General features: G+C 41.9%; 1 protein-coding gene across 1 annotated transcript in view; it reads right to left on the bottom strand.

Annotated features, from left to right (window-relative positions):
* The window catches only part of RFX5 (regulatory factor X5), a 47,752-nt gene extending 42,403 nt beyond the window's left edge, over positions 1-5,349 (bottom strand). Inside the window, exons 1-2 of the mRNA XM_069218349.1 lie at positions 5,244-5,349; positions 1,279-1,399 (exon numbers count right to left, since the gene is read on the bottom strand). Coding sequence (XP_069074450.1) covers positions 1,279-1,379 — 101 coding nt within the window. The 5' untranslated portion in view covers positions 1,380-1,399; positions 5,244-5,349. The remainder of the gene's footprint in view (positions 1-1,278; positions 1,400-5,243) is intronic.
* Between the last annotated feature and the right edge of the window lie 12,381 nt (positions 5,350-17,730).

Raw genomic sequence — 17,730 nt, 5'->3', positions numbered from 1 at the left:
AGCTTTGTCCATGGACAAGGTAGCACCCAATATAAGTCAAGAAAATAACCTTACAAGCTTAGAGTGTTGCATAAATTATGCACAAAAGAAACTGGGAACTCTGGGTAATCCCAAAGTTTTAGGCGGAGAGATTGGCTTGAGTAGTATTTTACCAATCCAAAGCTGTAATACTATGCTTGGAGAGCAGGGGCGCATGTAGTTGTAGTTAGCAGGGTAGGAGAAGCACATGGAGGAGACAACTGAGAAACACATGTCCACTCATGGTGCGCTTAACAAAAAAGTAAAAAGTAGTTCCCTAAAATTGAGCAGGGAAAGGATACAGGTCAACCAATCAAAAGAATGGTAAAAAAAAAAGCATTGCTCAAGGGGAGGAGCATACACAAGAAGAAGAAGGCAAGGCATTGAATAACAAACAAGGTGACAGTGACAAAAAAATCCAAAAAGTGGCAATCAACGGGCTCCAACACTACTGAAAGTTTTTGATATGGTCTACAAGAATCTTTTGCCTACAGACAGCTAAAAGTTGTATGGTCTGCAAGAGCTAAAAAAAAATGTGAGACTGCAGTTTGGTAACCTTATCTGAGAGAAGTAGGGAGAGAGGTGGACCTTGTGGTCCTGATCAAAAGTGAAATGGATAGGCGATGTGTCACTTGGTTTATAATCTGACAGAAATTGGAATATTGGGAGGCTCAGTTTCTTTTACATGCTGAGAACTAGGCAATCTGGAGAAACATGTGGTCCTCATCCGAATGGAGGTTAATAAACTGGATAGACTGAAAGACTGGCAATTCGTGTGGCATGGAGGTCCATACCTCTGGAATAGTTTAGCATTATGGAGGGGGCTGGAGGTTCTTTTATGAAGGCAGGTGGCATACAGAATGGTCATGAAGATCTCTATCTAGAGAAAATGAATGCACTGGATACCGCTGGAGGTTTGTTAGTAAAGGAAATAAGCAGACGAGGTGCCCTTGATAAACTGACCTGCACCAATCCTTCTCATGAGATTATAAAAAATATACTGATGCTGACTATTGGCAGTTTCTCTGATGTGTTAAAAGACAGTCTCAATTGATTCCTTTCAGATAGGTGTTTTGATTCAAAAGAAAATAGACTCTTTTTTTTTTTACACTAATCCATAATTTTACTCATATTTTCCAAGGACGGCATGGGCAAATGAGATGACTCAAGTTAGGATGTATCCTTCCCTCTCATGATGTCAAAAGGGGGGGAAGAGTCTTCGTGACTGAAAACTTTTTTTTTAAATAAATTTTTTCTCACTGTATTTTCGGTTTCAGTGACTGCAGCAGAATGTCAGACTCATAAGCATCCTCCGCAGGGCCCATCCGTGAAAGGCTCAGAAACGGGTCGTCGTCCGCCATGACATCAGCTCACTGCTTCACTGAAAGAAGAGTTAATTCATCATTGTTACCATCTGCACTTTTCATCAGTTTCAAACACAATAATGAACACAAATTAAAGTATCACAACTGACTATACAGAAGATGATAGCTAAAAATTAGGGATACTCCAAGACAAAAAGTTTTTTTTTTTAATCAGTTGCAAAACATATGTTCACTTTTGACACATACAATGTTCTAATTGCAATTAAGCTAAAACTGATACGTTAGTAGAAAAGTATAGTTATGACAGCTTAACTAAAACAGGGGTGGTTTAAAGTCAGCAAATGAATATAGGCAGCCAACTATCTCAGAGGTGCCCCCCAACACAAGAGTGCCCAACCAGAGGGGTAACTAACAATGGGCATTTTAATGAAGGAGATTGACACGGATCTGTTTAGAAAATCCCGCACAAGAGTTGAGTGTCCTAGACGCAAAGAGCGTTGTGTACTAATTTGTACTCTTTTCTTTACACATAAGGAGTGAAGCTTCTGCCCAACTTCAAAGACATGAGCTAACTTTCTCAGTCCCACTATCTTCCTGGCTGCAAAATCCTAAATAGCCAGCAGTTTATACAACAGTCTGTTGCAATAATCATGCTAAAAGAAGGCACAAGAAGACATGATCCTAGCGTGAGAGAGCTTGGGAAGGGAAGTGTAGTAATCACACAAGGAAGCTGAAGTGAAAGATGTTTATTCCTCAACTCCTCACAACCAACTCGCTCTACACAATTTCAACATTCTATGGCAAACTCCGGGTTGATCCGAAGACCCAACATTGTAAGGTGAGTGGAACGTACTACTTTAACACATAAAGACATTAAATATGTACATCTTTAAGATAACTCTATATATATATATATATATACACACTAAAACATATATATATATATATATATATATATATATATATATATATATATATATATATATATATATATACATATTTACAACAATAGAGGATATAATTCCCTCACATTTAATACTTATAACAGGAAGATTTTCCCCGATGGGTACAGCGTGTAAACATACGAGGACGATATCACACACATCTGTGCCTAGAAACAAACATATTCTCTGAAGAGGGGTTTTGCGTTTACTGCGGGCCAGGATGGGTATCGAACGAGGGGGGACAACAGTGTCTGTTGCCTGCCCACACTGTTAGTTTTTAACGATGAAAATCAAGTCACTCCTCCATTAAATTATTGGAAATTGCTGATCATTCTCTGCTGGTTGGCAAACACTGTCCTGAGGTTAAGTGAGAGAAGCTGTGGAGTTCTGATCAAGGTGTATGATAAATCGCATATTGTATGAATTATGGCTGGGAAGAACATCCATGTGATCTTATTAACTGGGCCAGGGGTTAGACATTAATACTAAATAGCAGGTGCACACAGAGAGCCCTTTTGGAAACTAACACTGTACCACACAACTGCTTCAGCGAAACAGTGGCAAAATCACAAACTGAGACTGGTGCACCAAAAATGAGGAGAAACGGGCAACCACCATCCCTGCTATCTCCACCTCTCTGAGTCCCATCATAAGAATAGCATGATCCATAGTGTCAAACAGGGGTAATGTGTGCAACAGAATGACATGCTTCAGTAAATGACACGAGCTGAGTAAATCAGTGGTACATTTTCCGGGTAACAACCCATAAAATCACATTAAGGTGCATGTACTCAACTATTAATGGATCTACATCTAATTATCAAAGCAGCCAACAGGTAACGTGACAGTGCAAAGAGCACATTGCTTCAAGTGTTTGTTTTCACTTGGTCCAATGCCAGCTTCGAATTGCAAATACTCAAGTTTTATCAGGAAACACCAGAGCCACTTGGCCATAGGATTGGCATACAATGTGTCAGTGAACGATAGCTATCCACGGTGCAACTGTCGAGTGACTACTTTCTAGGTACTGGAGCAATGGGTCCAGATTCGCTTTATTGTGGGCACAGCTATTTGCGAAGACGTGAAAAAACAGCACACGGCAAATATCATTCGTTGATTTAGACTTGACTGTCTGCATAAAACAGAACACATCTTCTGTAGATGTGTTGGGGAAAGAGGGCCAGCGTGTGTCGACAGAGATCAACAGCGGAGAAATAGGCAACTCAAAGTGTATGGCACAAGGACGGGTAATGTGAAAAGGGTATGCACGAAGACATGGGAACCTTTGCTTTTACATTAGGCTACAGCGCCTACCAGTTTGAGGTATTTCAGACACAAAAGCAGCGCATGAAGCGCTCGTGGCACTTGATGAAAGGGTGAAAATCTCAGTTTAGAGGGGCAAAACTGGTCAGATCAATTGCAGAGGCAGTACAATGACCCGTGCTGACACGCTCAGGGCACTTGGCAATGAACCTAGATTTGAGCTCGTGGACAGATAATATGAAGTGCTTTGGGCACGTGAAGACAGAGAAACTTGTGGCAGAGGGCGACATTGGGGTTGCAGCACGTAGACAAGCAGGGTTGGGGGGGTAGATCACGGCACAAACTGCCGCAGATTACAGATCAAGGTTCACGTTCGTGATATTGTGTCTTGAGCAAACACGAAACCTAATATTTTTAGACATACTTTGATCCAAATTTGAAATGTGACCAGAATGAAGTTCTCCACCTATCGGGCGAATGCACGAAAAGACAGAGATGCATTTGACGTTACTAATGATTAGGCACGGAATGCAGATTAAGGTGGGTTAACCTGCAGAGTTTCCAAACGTATTTGCTATCCATAACGCCAATGGAGTTACTGTATGCTATATATTAAAAAAACGTCGACCCCCTTCCCCTCAAATTCACAGAAAATACTATAATCATGAACTTCAAACGTTTTAACATCTTATATTCCTATACTGTTCTGAGGCAAAATATATAGCCTGTAAGTGTTGGTTCAGATGGGTGATAGCACAGAAGGTAAACACTTGAATCCCTGCCTTGGTCAAGTTACAGAAAAACAAGTAAGCTAAAGGCAACTTATAACGTAGTTATCACCTCGGGCGGTTAATTAACCGCCAGTCATTCATAAGTCTAGCATATATTTCTGAAATCTAAACATTGTCTGGAGTGCAGAGGGAGCGACTCGTGCTGATCTGTGCAGGATTTCCTAACCATATGCACTTGAAGCACACGGACAAAACCAATAGAGTTGGCTACTGTACAGACCATTGACTTAGAGGCCAATACACATGCACAGATCCGGTCAAGTTTCTCAGGACTGAAGCAGCCGCCCTACTCCTCTTTTATCTTGCATTCTGCTACATGCTGTCTTGTTTATTTCATTATAAAATCATGACTACGAGTCCCAGGGTGAAATGAAAGTATCCTGACTAGAGAACATATGCATTGACATGGGAAATTTGGCAGAGATTGAGATCGTCCATGCGCCCAAGCCAACGCACATTTTATCGCCTAAGCACGCAGGCCCACATACATAGAACACCCTCCCAGAGACCCACAAAAAACAACCTCACATGCAGAGAGATATACTGACATATAGATCTCGAGTCCACAATCAGCACAGCTCATTCATTCAAACCAACATGTACCCAAGCACATCGTAGACATCGGCGGATACAGGCCAACAAAACTACCAGACAACCAGACACACACACCGCAATAAATCAGCAGTACTCAACATACATACGATCTTAAGTATAGAGCAAGGGTGGAACAGACAAACAGATAGAAGAACGGACTGGCTGGCTTCTATTACTCCGAGAGAGGATTTAACAGGCGCCAGCCAGATGGATGGATAACTAACAGGAAAACAGTTTAATAGTCAGTCTCAGTGCATTATAAATCATATTTAAGGAGGGTATGAAGTGTCCCCCTGTCCGCTACTTACACGGACCGTCCACAAATTCAGCTTATAGTCTGAGGTCCTTTATTGATGTTGTAACGGATGACATTTGTTCGTGATTGGAGTACTTCCGGGTCGTCTGAAAACCAATACTATGGCGGGACACGTTCTGACAGACAAAGGAACGCGTTTTGCGTAAGGTGGCTTAACATTGGAGCACTCTTATTAGTCCAGCCAATCCCAGTGCACTGCGTAGAAGACCGAAGCGCTGATTGGCTGCAGAGTCTGCACGTGCCTTTGCTGTATATAAACACGGTCGGAGGCGCTTTTCACTACTTGGTAGTGGCGTCATGCAGAATTGGGCTGGGTGGGATTGTGGGCGAGATAGTCTGTGAGGAGTTTTTGAGGGAGGCGCCGGGAAAACATTAGCTGGGTAGTATTAGCTGTTTCAGCGCAGACGGGTGCTGGAGCTGCCAACCGCTGTTCTGGGCAGAATATTTTGTGGCATATTGTTTAGTGTTTAACCCCTTCGTTGCCAGGCCTTTTCCCCTCAGAGGCCGAACCGTTTTTTGGCTATTTGGGGCCGTTCGCGCTTAGGCCCTCATAACTTTTTGTCCACATAAGCTACCTACACCAAATTTGTGTCCTCCCCCCCCCCCCCCCCCCCCAACAACATCCTAGGGATTCTAGAGGTACACAGAGTTTGAGTGTTCCCCTGGAGGAGACAAAGAAATTAGCCAAAATATAGCTAACATTTATTTTTAATTAAGAAAAAAATGGGAAGAAGGGTTGCAGAAGAATGCTTGTGTTTTTTCCCTGAAAATGGCTTCATCAAAGGGTTTGCGGTGCTAAAATCACAATCTCCCCAGCTTTCAGGAAGAGGCAGAATTAAATCAGAAAACTACATTTTTCAACAAAATTTTAGCATTTTACTGGGACACGTCCAATTTTTAATATTTATTGTGCTTTCAGCCTCTGTCCAGTTAGTGCCAAAAATGGGTGTGAAACCAATGCTGGACAGCTAAACATTTCTGAAAAGTAAACAAAATTATGAATTCAGCAAGCACTAAATTATTAAACAAAATTTTAGCATTTTACTGGGACACATCCAATTTTTATTTATTGTGCTTTCAGCCTCCATCCAGTTAGTGCTAGATATGGGTGTGAAACCAATGCTGGACAGCTAAACAGTTCTGAAAAGGAGACAAAATTATGAATTCTGCAAGTGGTCATTTGTGTAGACCCTTCAAGGTTTTCGTACAGAAAGTAACAGCTAAAATAAAATATTGAAATTGAGGTGAAAAATAGAGCCATTTCTCCCCACATTTTCTTCTATAACTTTTTCTAGCTATGGCAGATTTTTGATAGCAAAATACTGTTACGTCTGCTGGACTCTTTTGATTCGAGGGATATATAGGGCTTGTAGGTTCATCAAGAACCCTAGGTACCCAGAGCCAATAAAGGAGCAGCACCTTGCGATGGGTTTTCATTATATACAGGGTGTACAGCAATACATTTGGTAAAATATAAAGAGTGAAAAATAGGTATCAAAGAAACCTTCCAAAATAGGCACAAGATAAGGTGTTGAGAAGCAGTGGTTATTTGCACATCTCTGAATTCCAGTGTCCCCATTCTAGCATGTGAATTACAGGGCATTTCTCAAATAGATGTATTTTTAAAACACTGTCTTACATTTGGAAGGAAAACATGTAGAGAAAGACAGGGGGCAATAACACTTGTCCTTCTATTCAGTGTTCCCCCAAGTCTCCCGATAAAAATAGTACCTCACTTGTGTGGGTTGGCCTAATACTGCGACATGAAATGCAACATGGACACGTGACATTTTTACATTGAAGTGTGACGTGTTTTTTGGAAAGTGCCTAGCTGTGGATTTTGGCCTCTAGCTTAGCCGGCACCTAGGGAAACCTACCAAACCTGTGCATTTTTGAAAACTAGACACCTAGGGGAACCCAGGATGGGGTAACTTGTGGCGCTCTCCCCAGGTTTTGTTACCCAGAATCCTTAGCAAACCTCAAAATGTTGCAAAAAAAGCACCTTTTCCTAACATTTTGGTGCTGCAAAGATCTGGCATCTGAGGTGAGCCACAAACGTCCTTGCACCCAGCATTCCTCCACGTCTCCCGATAAAAATGGTACCTCACTTGTGTGGTTAGGCCTAGTGCCTGTAACAGGAAATGCCCCAAAACACTACACGGACACATCAAACTTATCAAATACAAAACTACCTGTTTTTGCTAGGTGGGGGGGAACCTGCGTTTTTGGTCAGCAGCCATCTAGGGAAACCTACCAAACCCAGGCATTTCTGCAAACTAGACACCCAAGGGAGTCCAGGGAGGTGTGACTTGCGTGGATCCTCCAGTATTTTTTTACCCAGAATCTTCAGCAAACCTCAAACTTTGCTAAAAAAAAAATCACATTTTCCCCACATTTCTGTGTGGGATTACCATACCGACACAAATTTCCTACCACCCTATGTTCCCCTCAGTCTCCCAATAAAAATGATACCTCACTTGTGTAGGAGGGCCAAGTGCCTGTGACGGGAAAGAGCCAAAAACATGTTTAAATTGAGGGGGAATCAATGCGGGGCCAAAAGGGCAGTTTGGAAAAAAACGTTTTTAGGCTGACAAGTGGGGCAGAATTGTTTATCAGTATAGATGCGACAATGCTGGGTGGTAAGGATTTTGTGGATGCCTGCAGATTCCGGAAGGTTCCATCACAAAAAAGTGGGAAAAATGTGTGGTTTCAAGCAAAGTTGGAGGTTTGCAGGGCATTGTGGATAAGAAAATGGTGCAGGCGCATGTGAAGCACACCACCCTGGACTTACTCAGATGTTTACTTTTCAGATGTGTCTAGGTCTAGTAGATTTTTCTACATGGCAGCGTCCCAAAGTCCAAAAAGTGCAGCCCTCACCATTCCAAGTGGGACAATTTTGACAGTTAGACTATCTCTCATGGCCCAACTGTAAAACCAAAACCCCAAATAATCAAATGTCATATTGCTTGCCGTTGGGATAAGATCTTTTAGTGTGCAGGGGAGAACTCAGTTGGGGTGGGGGGCATAACTATGCCCATAGTGGTTGGTAGCCACCACCCCACTATTTTTTTTTATTCCCCAGCCTCTTGTAGGCTTTCTGCCCCCTCTGGGAGTGGATCAGGGGTAATTTGACCCTATTTTTTGGGGTGAGGGTATGGCGATACCCCCACCCTCTTTTTTTGAAAAAAAAAGTCTTCCCTGGTGTCTGGTGGGTTTTCTGCCACCTTTGGGGGCAGATGGTACTTACAAAAATAGGCTGATCTGCCCCCAAGGGGGGCAGAAATGGCCAACAGTAATGTGCCCCCATGGGGAGCGATCCTTGCCCAAGGGGCTGCCCCCCAAACAAAACTCACAAACAGTCCCTGGTACCTAAGTGGTTTCTGACCAACCGGGGGCAGATTGGCCTAATAGAAAAAGGCCGATCTGCCCCCAAGTGGGGCAGAAATGGCCTAAAATAAATTTGCCTTCCAGGGTAGCTACCCTTGCCTAAGACGTCGCCCCCCCCCCCCACCAGTAAAAACAAAAAAAAAAATCCTGGTGCCTAGTGGTTTCTACCAGCCTTGGGGGAAGGTCGGCCTAATTAAAATAGGCCGATCAGCCCCCAAGGAGGGCAGAAATGGCCCAAAATAAATTTGTACCCCAGTGGAGCGACCATTGCCTAAGGGGTCGCTCCCCACGTGTAAAAATGAGAAAAAAGATCCCTGGTGCCTAGTGGCTTCTGCACCTACGGGGGCAGATCGGCCGAATTTATAATAGAACGATCTGCACCCCAGGGGGGGCGGGCAGAAAAGGCCTAGTTAAAAAAAATGTCCCCCAGGGGAATGACGCTTGCCCAAGAGGTCCTCCCCTTTATTGTTTACATAAAAATAAAAAAAACACTCCCTGGTGTCCAGTGGCCATTTCGGCAGCCCGATCACTTTACGATCGGGCTGCAGAAATGCTTAGAAAGATATGAAAGTAAAGGCCTTTCTTTTCATGTCTCTCTGCCCGCCCCAAACCCTTTGATCAGAAGAGAAATGGAAGCATTTCTCTTCCAATCATGCTGGAAGCTCAGCACAGCTTACCCATTTATTCAGCCCCCTGTTTTTCTTTTTATCCTATCAGGGTACCCTTGTATAAATCAATGAGTTTGGACTACTCTAGGTAGTTTTAATTTTCACTTTTGATCTCTGGTTAAGGTGGTATATTCACTCCACCAGTATCGGTGAACACACACAAAAAAAATCCTCACTCCCACACTTAATTAGTAGCCCACTATGAACTCATTTGAGTTAAGATGTTTGAAGCTTGATAATCAAGCATGCCACATCTCAATGTGGTTGAGGGCCTTTATTTTCCCAGAGGTAACTAACTCCCTGTGGCAATCTGTGAGGCATAATCAGTAGCTGAAACTCTTTGTGTGCTAATGTGGCAAAATAAGCAATGCTGCTAGCTATGGTAATCTGTGCTGAAATGGTCTTGAAACTGGTATACCATTCCCAAGACCATTTACACTCCCCCTCTGAGGTAATTTCTCTGAGGCGTAACAGATATAAAGTCTTGAATGCACCTAGCACCATAATCAACCATGCCAAAAAATGAATGCGGACATGTTACTTGGAAGAGATACAGAAGTTGGTGCTATCTATGTGGATTATGTCTGAGGAATTTCGGATAAGCTGTGTCCATGTTATTTCAAACCCTCTGTCAGTATTCCTAATTATATTTTTTGGAGTCTGGTTGGTCTCCTCTAGGCCTTGCAGACTTTTTAGAGCTCTTTATCTTGTTTTTGCAGGGACTTACTGAAAACCATAGATTTGCTAGTGTTGTTCGGCTACTCCGGAACTTATTGGATTACTTTCCTTTTGAAAGGCCTCTTCCATTGATGTTATTCCAAAACTCAATTTTTACAGAGAAACAAAACCTTGTGAGTGCAAATCTGTTAACATGTCAGGAGGACTAAAGCTCCGCTGATGGTAGCCGTTGCCTGCCCAGTTTAAAAAACACATGCACATCATCAACTGGCTTATCCCTTCCTGAATTCTTGGTCCTAGCAGTCTTTCTTGTGTAAGAACAGATTGGCTCCCTGCTTGGTCACACAGATGCAAAAAGGCCTGCAGACTGTTACTTGCGGACCAAAACAAATGGAGAGAGCTAGGGTGTGGATCCTGTGACATAATGTCGTTTTTCAGAAGAAAATGATTTTCTGCCTCCACTTACTACTTTATGTTAAAAGGGAAGCCTGTGACGTGCTTTGCAGTAGGCATCATCATTAATGTTTAGCCATGGTAGCTTTTATTTTCATTTTGCCAAGTTCCTGGAACTACTTCAGAAACAAACTCACCACACTGGGGCTCTATCAGTCACCACAAAGTCCCTTGAGCCAGCACCATAAATAGAGGGATTCCGTGAGTCATAGACAGTAACATATGCAGCTTATAGAAAAATGTTTTGTGGCAGCTTAATTAAATCAGCATCCACTAGCACCTAACAGGAAAGGGACTTTTTGTGCCATGACGGTCTATGTTCAACACAAGCTCTTTGACATAATTTTCATCATGACGTTGTGGATGGTGTACACTGATTTCCCTAGAGCTGTGCGACCAGGCAATAATGAAGAATCACTTGAGGATTTTCCTTACTTTTCGGGCAGACTTTCTGTTGCAACCAACAGCTGATTTTCTTGGGTACCATAGAATGTTTTGTTAAGTCTGTAGAAGACAAGCAAGCCTTAATCATCTGTTGATTTGCATAGTTTTTGAAAATGGTCCCTCTTACTGCTTGTACTGCAGTAATTCATGCGGTTAGGTCAGTCACCAGCATGTGGGAGATGACAACCATAGCAATTGCATCCTGTCCTCATGGTTTGCGAAGAGGAACATGCAACTTTAATGCTACCTACTGGAATATGAAAAGAAGGAGTTATGGTATCAGTGGTGAAAACAGTAGCTCACTTCTCCTCCCAGTAGGGTAAGTATAAAGAAATTTATGTACAAGGTGCTCCACAGGTGCAGCCACTACGCTACCACATGTATGTGAGAAACTCACACATAGACAAGATATTCTAAATGCATCTGGAGCACACGGAGTCTTTATGCTTCAAAGCATGAATCAATTTAATAAAAAGATCCAGTTCAAAAGTCCATGAACAGACGCAGAAAGCAGCCAAAAACATGTTTCGTCTATGACAACTTTTTCAAGGCTGCAAATCTACAAAACATCATATAAATATTTCATTCTAAATACTTTGCAACAAGTGAAGAACCAGCACCCATGTGTGCCATGCGTGGGATACTACATGACAGTGAGGCAACCCACAATTATTTCAATCCATGTGTTGAACAATCACCATAGAAAACAGCATACAATGGATAGTAGACGAGGAATGTCATCAAACATTAAAAGGTAAAATGCATGAGGTCATTCGTTTTCATGCAGATCTCAAGTCAAGAGAAAGAACACCGAAACAAGATTGCAAGAGAAGTCAGTGAAATTTGGACTCTATTGTAATCACCAAATATCAAGAATAGCCTAAGGGTAACAGAGAAAATTGAGGCTAGCACCACGTGGTGCATCGTGAAAGAAGTGAACAGACAGAAAATGAACTTGTTTAGCACTTCTCAAAAGAAAGCAAATTGGTAGAAAGTACCTATATGTGCAAGTGTGCTGCCAAAGCAAAAAAACGTAGTCTACCATTTACTGGCAAACATCCCAGGGTTGGGCTTGTGGACAGGGTTCCACTTTAAGAGTACGTCCTGGTTGGTTGTAACTGAATCTGTGGAAGGCAAAGGGGGAATGAAGATAAAGTGAAAAATTAGAATGAGCCAGTGCAAGGTAACATCAGGACAAAAAAACAAAGCCAGGCTATCAGAAAAAGACAACATACCTAATTATGTAATAGAGTACATACATGGAGGTCATAGTAGTGAAAATACATATGGGGAAGCCGTGATAAGTCCCCAAAGCGTTCTGAAAGGTTAATGTAAAGCATGAGTATTGATGTGAGGTATTGTTACACAAAGGAGAAAGTTGCCAAAAGAGAAAAGCACATACAAGGTGAATGCAAGTGTTCTGTCTCTGATGGTGTAAAGTGTGTCCGACATACACTGAATGAGGATGCTAAAAAATGCATGTCAAGATACCTAGAGCGCGGACTAGGAGGGGCTGGCACAGTGCATTATATTACATGTGAAGGGACATCTGCAAGTGTGCCATAATAAGTGGGCAGGGAAGCCATTTTAAATGCATGCATGACGTTAAGGAATAACTTTAACATCTGCTTCCTTTCAGTACATGCACAATTTCTTTAGGGGACTTAATTTTTTTTATTTAGCTTTGTTCACCTAACATAATTTCACACACATTTTTGATTGCATCTTAAATACACACTGCAACATTTTCACAACTGATTTTTGTCTCTGTTACAATTTTTCCAACGCACGGCTGCTGCTATAGAACTGTACCTTCGCAAAGCAGTAAAACTTTGCTTGTTTTCACATTTTTTTTGAGTGGGGAATAAAAGTTTGCTGCTTTCCGAATTCACTTTGCCTTCTGCCTGCTTTGCTTACATTATACGCACATTTTATTCAAGGGGAAGCGTTGTTTTTAGCTTTGTTCACCAAACTGCATATTACACACATTGTTGCTATTCTTATGTCAAACACAAAGCCCTATCTTCAAAGCAGGATTTTGTTTGTGTTACCAATTTAACCATAAACGGCAGATGCTATAAAACTGTCTTGGCCGATAAGCTGACAATAGAGTAACTCTTCTGTGTGCGTCATGTTGGCGCTTTGGCAGCATAAGGCCTTTCTCTAGCTTCAGTGATCCAAAGTGACGCAGAAGATGGAAGGTACATGATTTTATGATATGTTACTTGACAGTACCTTGCAGTCGCACATAGAATGTTATAGTGCTGCTCACTTGCATCAAGGAATGTGTTTTTTTGTCTGTGAATTAAAAGTCCCTGGAATGTGTCTATAAATGTTTCCTAAGGCAAACGTATTCCTGAATCAGACTGAATGACCCACTGTGTTGTATAGCTCTTAATACCAGGCAGCACAGCACCCAGGATAATGTGCTGCATGGCTAAACACTTATAAGGTCCCAAATGCGAGACATATTGGCTATGTCAATGCTTGTTGAGTCATGTGTCTCATTATTGACCATTGTGTGTATTTGTGGTTGTCTTACACGCCTCTATGTTATGCCTAAGGCAGCTTGACCACACTGCCTCCAAATAGAGCACTTTGCCATTGCATAGTAAGCCCCTGTCCACTAACTGGGGAACCCCTGGACTCTTTATACAGTATATCTAGTTATTGACATACCACATAAAGAGACAGCTTCCTACAATCTGTCTGAAGCAGATCTTTTAAGGACTATGATGTTTTCATCCGAAAAAGCCAACGCCACCAACATGAAGGCAGATTCTCCACCCAACAGTAATTACTCTACAGCTTTAACCATGTCTGTTGGCATTCTGATGGCAATGTTACTCTGAAACAGAAGAAAAATAAAAGACAACACATCCCCCTTCCACCACTCGAAAAATGGGCACTCACCCAAAGATAATCTCTATAAGACCCAGCAAGAACATCATAGAGCACAAATGGCATGAGATACAACACAATAGAAATAAAACCACTGTAGCAAAGACTGGTGCTTGGATCAATTTCAATCTGTTTTATAGTCCCTCCTCCTCAGTAGACAGTTCTTGGTTCGTCTAGTAAAGGTCCCCAGGAAGGGATGTGGGATCAGTGTCTTGTTGCTGCACTTGGCCAGAAGGTGCCACTAAGGCTAGCCTACCCATTTTAAAGCGCTGAACACCATAAGGATGCAGCCAACTCTGGTGCATATTAGTTCTGACATTCAGCTTGAATAAGATACAACTTGGAAAATAAACAGGGTTCTTCAATATCAACCGACCATAATGCATACACCACACTCTAAACTTCCACATAAATACCATACAGTGTTTTTTTGTTTTTTTTTGCAGGCGGCAGGCATAGAAAATATGTGCTGTAGTTGATACAGCCATTGAACATAAGGAGTACATATTCAGACCTATCCTTACAGATAACTTTAGTGATGCAAGCATCGAACAATAACAAAGTCTTGCCTCCATGCCTTTCAGCATAATCTGTCCGATGGGCTCCCTAAAATATTAGGGCCTGATTGCGATGTTGGTGGATAGAATACTCCATCACAAATGTGACATATTACGATCTCAAAAGGATATAATGGGATCGTAATATGGCGGACGGGATATCGTAATATGGCGGATGGGATATCCGTCACATTTTTGATGGAGTAACCCCGTCTGCCAAGATCATGATCAGGCCCTTAGTATCCAGAGCAGAAGACTTTTACATACCAAACAGATACAAGCTGGTCGAAATGGAGACATGCCAAACAGATCTACAGGCACAAATATCTGACAAAACTACAATGTGCTTGCCCTGACGCACTGCCTCGACATGCCCTTGGAGACATCACAACAAATGGCTTGCAGTAAACTTCCCTTACCAGAAGTGCTAGGCTAGAGGCTTTGTATCACTCCATGGTCTTGGAGCGACCGGTTTAATGGGCAAGGAAGTGCCAACAGAAACATCACACAGTGTGGAGTGCACGCTGACCTCATACAGGGCTTGAACTGTAGCATATGTTTGGATAACTCCTAAGACATTATCTTACAGTTTTCCTTGTGGTTGGAGACACACTTTTTGGACTTGCTGCAAGTGATGTAACCATGGACGCACCTATGTTGTATAATTATATAGTCTTATAACCTTTTTGACTATTTGGATTGGACTTTCCTTCCATAATCATATAATTGTACACCCTCATGTCCTAATAGCCATGTCCTGTCTTAACCTTTATTATTATTTAGTTTCTAGAGATGCCAACAAAGCTGTGTATTAAAAATACTGTGATCCTTTGCATGCCATGAAGTTTTCCCACTTGCCCTTGGAAGGTTAGGATTGGGGGCTCAAGAACTCCACCCATTCTCCAGTTTCTTCTGCAAGGCTAAGGGCAAAGAGAGGCCAGTAGTCATCCCAGCCTCCTGTAAAGGGACTTATAGCTCTCTGGAGCCTCATCAGGCTTCACCTATGGAGAATAGAACTAATTCACCAGCCAGGGTAGTTCCTGGGACAGGAGGGAAAACTCTGAGACCCTAGAGTTGAAGACACCCACAAGCAAGGTAGGCAGATGCTTCACCAAGAAGGGTATGCAAACAAGAAATAAGAAAGTCACGTATATTGGCTTGTGACCATTACTCAGGTCACCCTGAAGACTCCATTTTTGGGTGTTTAGTTGGGGGATGGTTGAGGTTCCTCAGATCTACATAGATAATACCTAAAAAGAGGCTGATTTCACCCAATCTGATTTTCTGTTACTCTGATGTTATGCAGCAACAAGTAACACACCGCCTATAAGAATACTTCTCTTAAAAAAAAAATCTACATTACGCATTAGTATTTTCACACAAATAAAGTGTGCTCAACACAATAACTTTTCACTAAAACACAAACGTACACCTATTGAAATTTAAGATACTTTCCCCCTGACATTTATAGTTTTACACCTGTATTTTGGTTTTGTCTGTGCAAGTTCTCCACCTCTGCAGAGCAATGGAAGATATAATTAAAAGGACCAGCCCCCTAAATTTGGCAAAGTACAGCAAAATCCTCGCCTTCAATGAACGTGAACCAACCTGCAGAATCTCCATCTCAGATATCAGATGTCACCAGAATTCCAGGGACGGAGGAAAGGCAGCCAAGCAGGTAACACGGGCTGCTGGGAAATCAAATCTCAATGAGTTCTTTCAAGCAGTTTTCATACTATCGCCTGAAAATCTCGAACGACATTAGTGCAAAGTAAAGGGGATGCCAGACTGTTAGTATTTAGTTTTTGGCTGTGCTTACGCAAGGAAAATTAATTATTCTGACATTATTAATAACGTTTGATTACCAAAACGCTCAGTGTGTTCCTTTGGATGATACTAGGTAGGTTAATAAATTTGTCATTTGTAATAGGTGTGAAGAAATGAGTTTTAGAAATTAAGGGCCTGTACCACCAGTCAAATAATACTAACTTTTTACGTCAAAGCCTACTAGCCAGCACATCTGTCTGGTTTGCTAAAGACATCTAGGGGACATTCAGAAAGCTTCTCTGGGAATGCTTTCTGCCCATTGCTTACTATTGACTTTGTGGTTTGTAACTCACATTTTCTAGCTTCCCATTTGCTTGCTTTATTTGTTTAGGCTGTGTAGGGCGAGTTCATCCCTCCCAAGAAGTAAAGCCTTTCACACTGTCTCTCCTTGTAATCTTCCCTGGTGCTTCTTTCTGTAAACAAGCCTGCAAATCTTGTTCTCATCTTGTCACATTTACTGTGCATTCAAAGATAGAGATGAAATATTAGGCTTTGTCTTCTGAGGGAGCTTGGTGTTTACTTTTCTTTCTTTGACTTTAAAGTGAGAGGATTTATATTACACTTGGTAGATACTCAGGTTAGAAGAGGGTTTCGTTTCTAGCACACAACAAGATTTAAATGAACTAATATTTGAGAATATATTAGAATTAGGAAAAGCACAAATTAAGCAACATTTTTTTTGTTAATTCCGAAGTGTGTTGGAAACAAATAGTTTAATGTGATCAAAATAAATCAGTACACTATGTGATGCCATTTCCAGACGTTGTTTGTGCACTGTTTAGTTTTATTAGTGAAACTGTAAGTCTGTGCAAATGAAAGGGTCATTTCAATTACAAAATGTGTTGTCTGTAATGGCAGCGTGCTACCACACCATACATACTTCACTCTATGCCACTGCAATCCACTCTGCATCACTCCACTACACCCAGCTGCACTACGCAGCACTCCACTCTATGCCACTATACTCTACACCATTGCACTCTGTGCCACTCTACACTGCACCACTGCACTCTTTATGCAACAATCTAATCTATTGCACTCACTTGGGACCTTGATTTATTCTGGAGGTGAGTCTCCTGATCTTCTCCAGAGCTAAACGTCTAATCTTCTCCGGGGGTTCAACTCCTGACAACTTCCCGAGCTCAAGCTCTAATCTTCCCCAGAGATAGACACTGATCTGATGCAGATTTCAGACTCTAATCTTCTCTATGAAATCTCTGGATTATCCCAATGTGCTCAGTTGCTTATCTATGGTTTTATCTCTTGAACTTCATAAAAGCTGAAGCTCCAGTCTTCTCCAGATCTCAAACTCCTGCCTTCTCCATCGGTTATAGTCCTGTTTTTCTCCACAGCTAAGTTCTTTTCATCCCCAAGGCTTAACCTCCAGTTTCCTATGGGAGTAGACCCTGTTCTTTTTCAGAATTTATGCTTAGATTGTTATCAGAGCTCACACTTTGACCTTCCAAGACCTAAACCGCTCTGCTTGCTTATATGTACACGTCCTGATGTTCTCCAGAGCTCAAGAGATTCACCAGCTCTGGTACTCAGGCTCTAACCTTATCTG

This window comes from Pleurodeles waltl, chromosome 12 (genome assembly GCF_031143425.1).
Source record: "Pleurodeles waltl isolate 20211129_DDA chromosome 12, aPleWal1.hap1.20221129, whole genome shotgun sequence".
Classification (NCBI taxonomy): domain Eukaryota; kingdom Metazoa; phylum Chordata; class Amphibia; order Caudata; family Salamandridae; genus Pleurodeles; species Pleurodeles waltl.
Note: the sequence above shows the minus strand (reverse complement) of the source record. Positions and strands in the feature narration are given on the sequence as shown.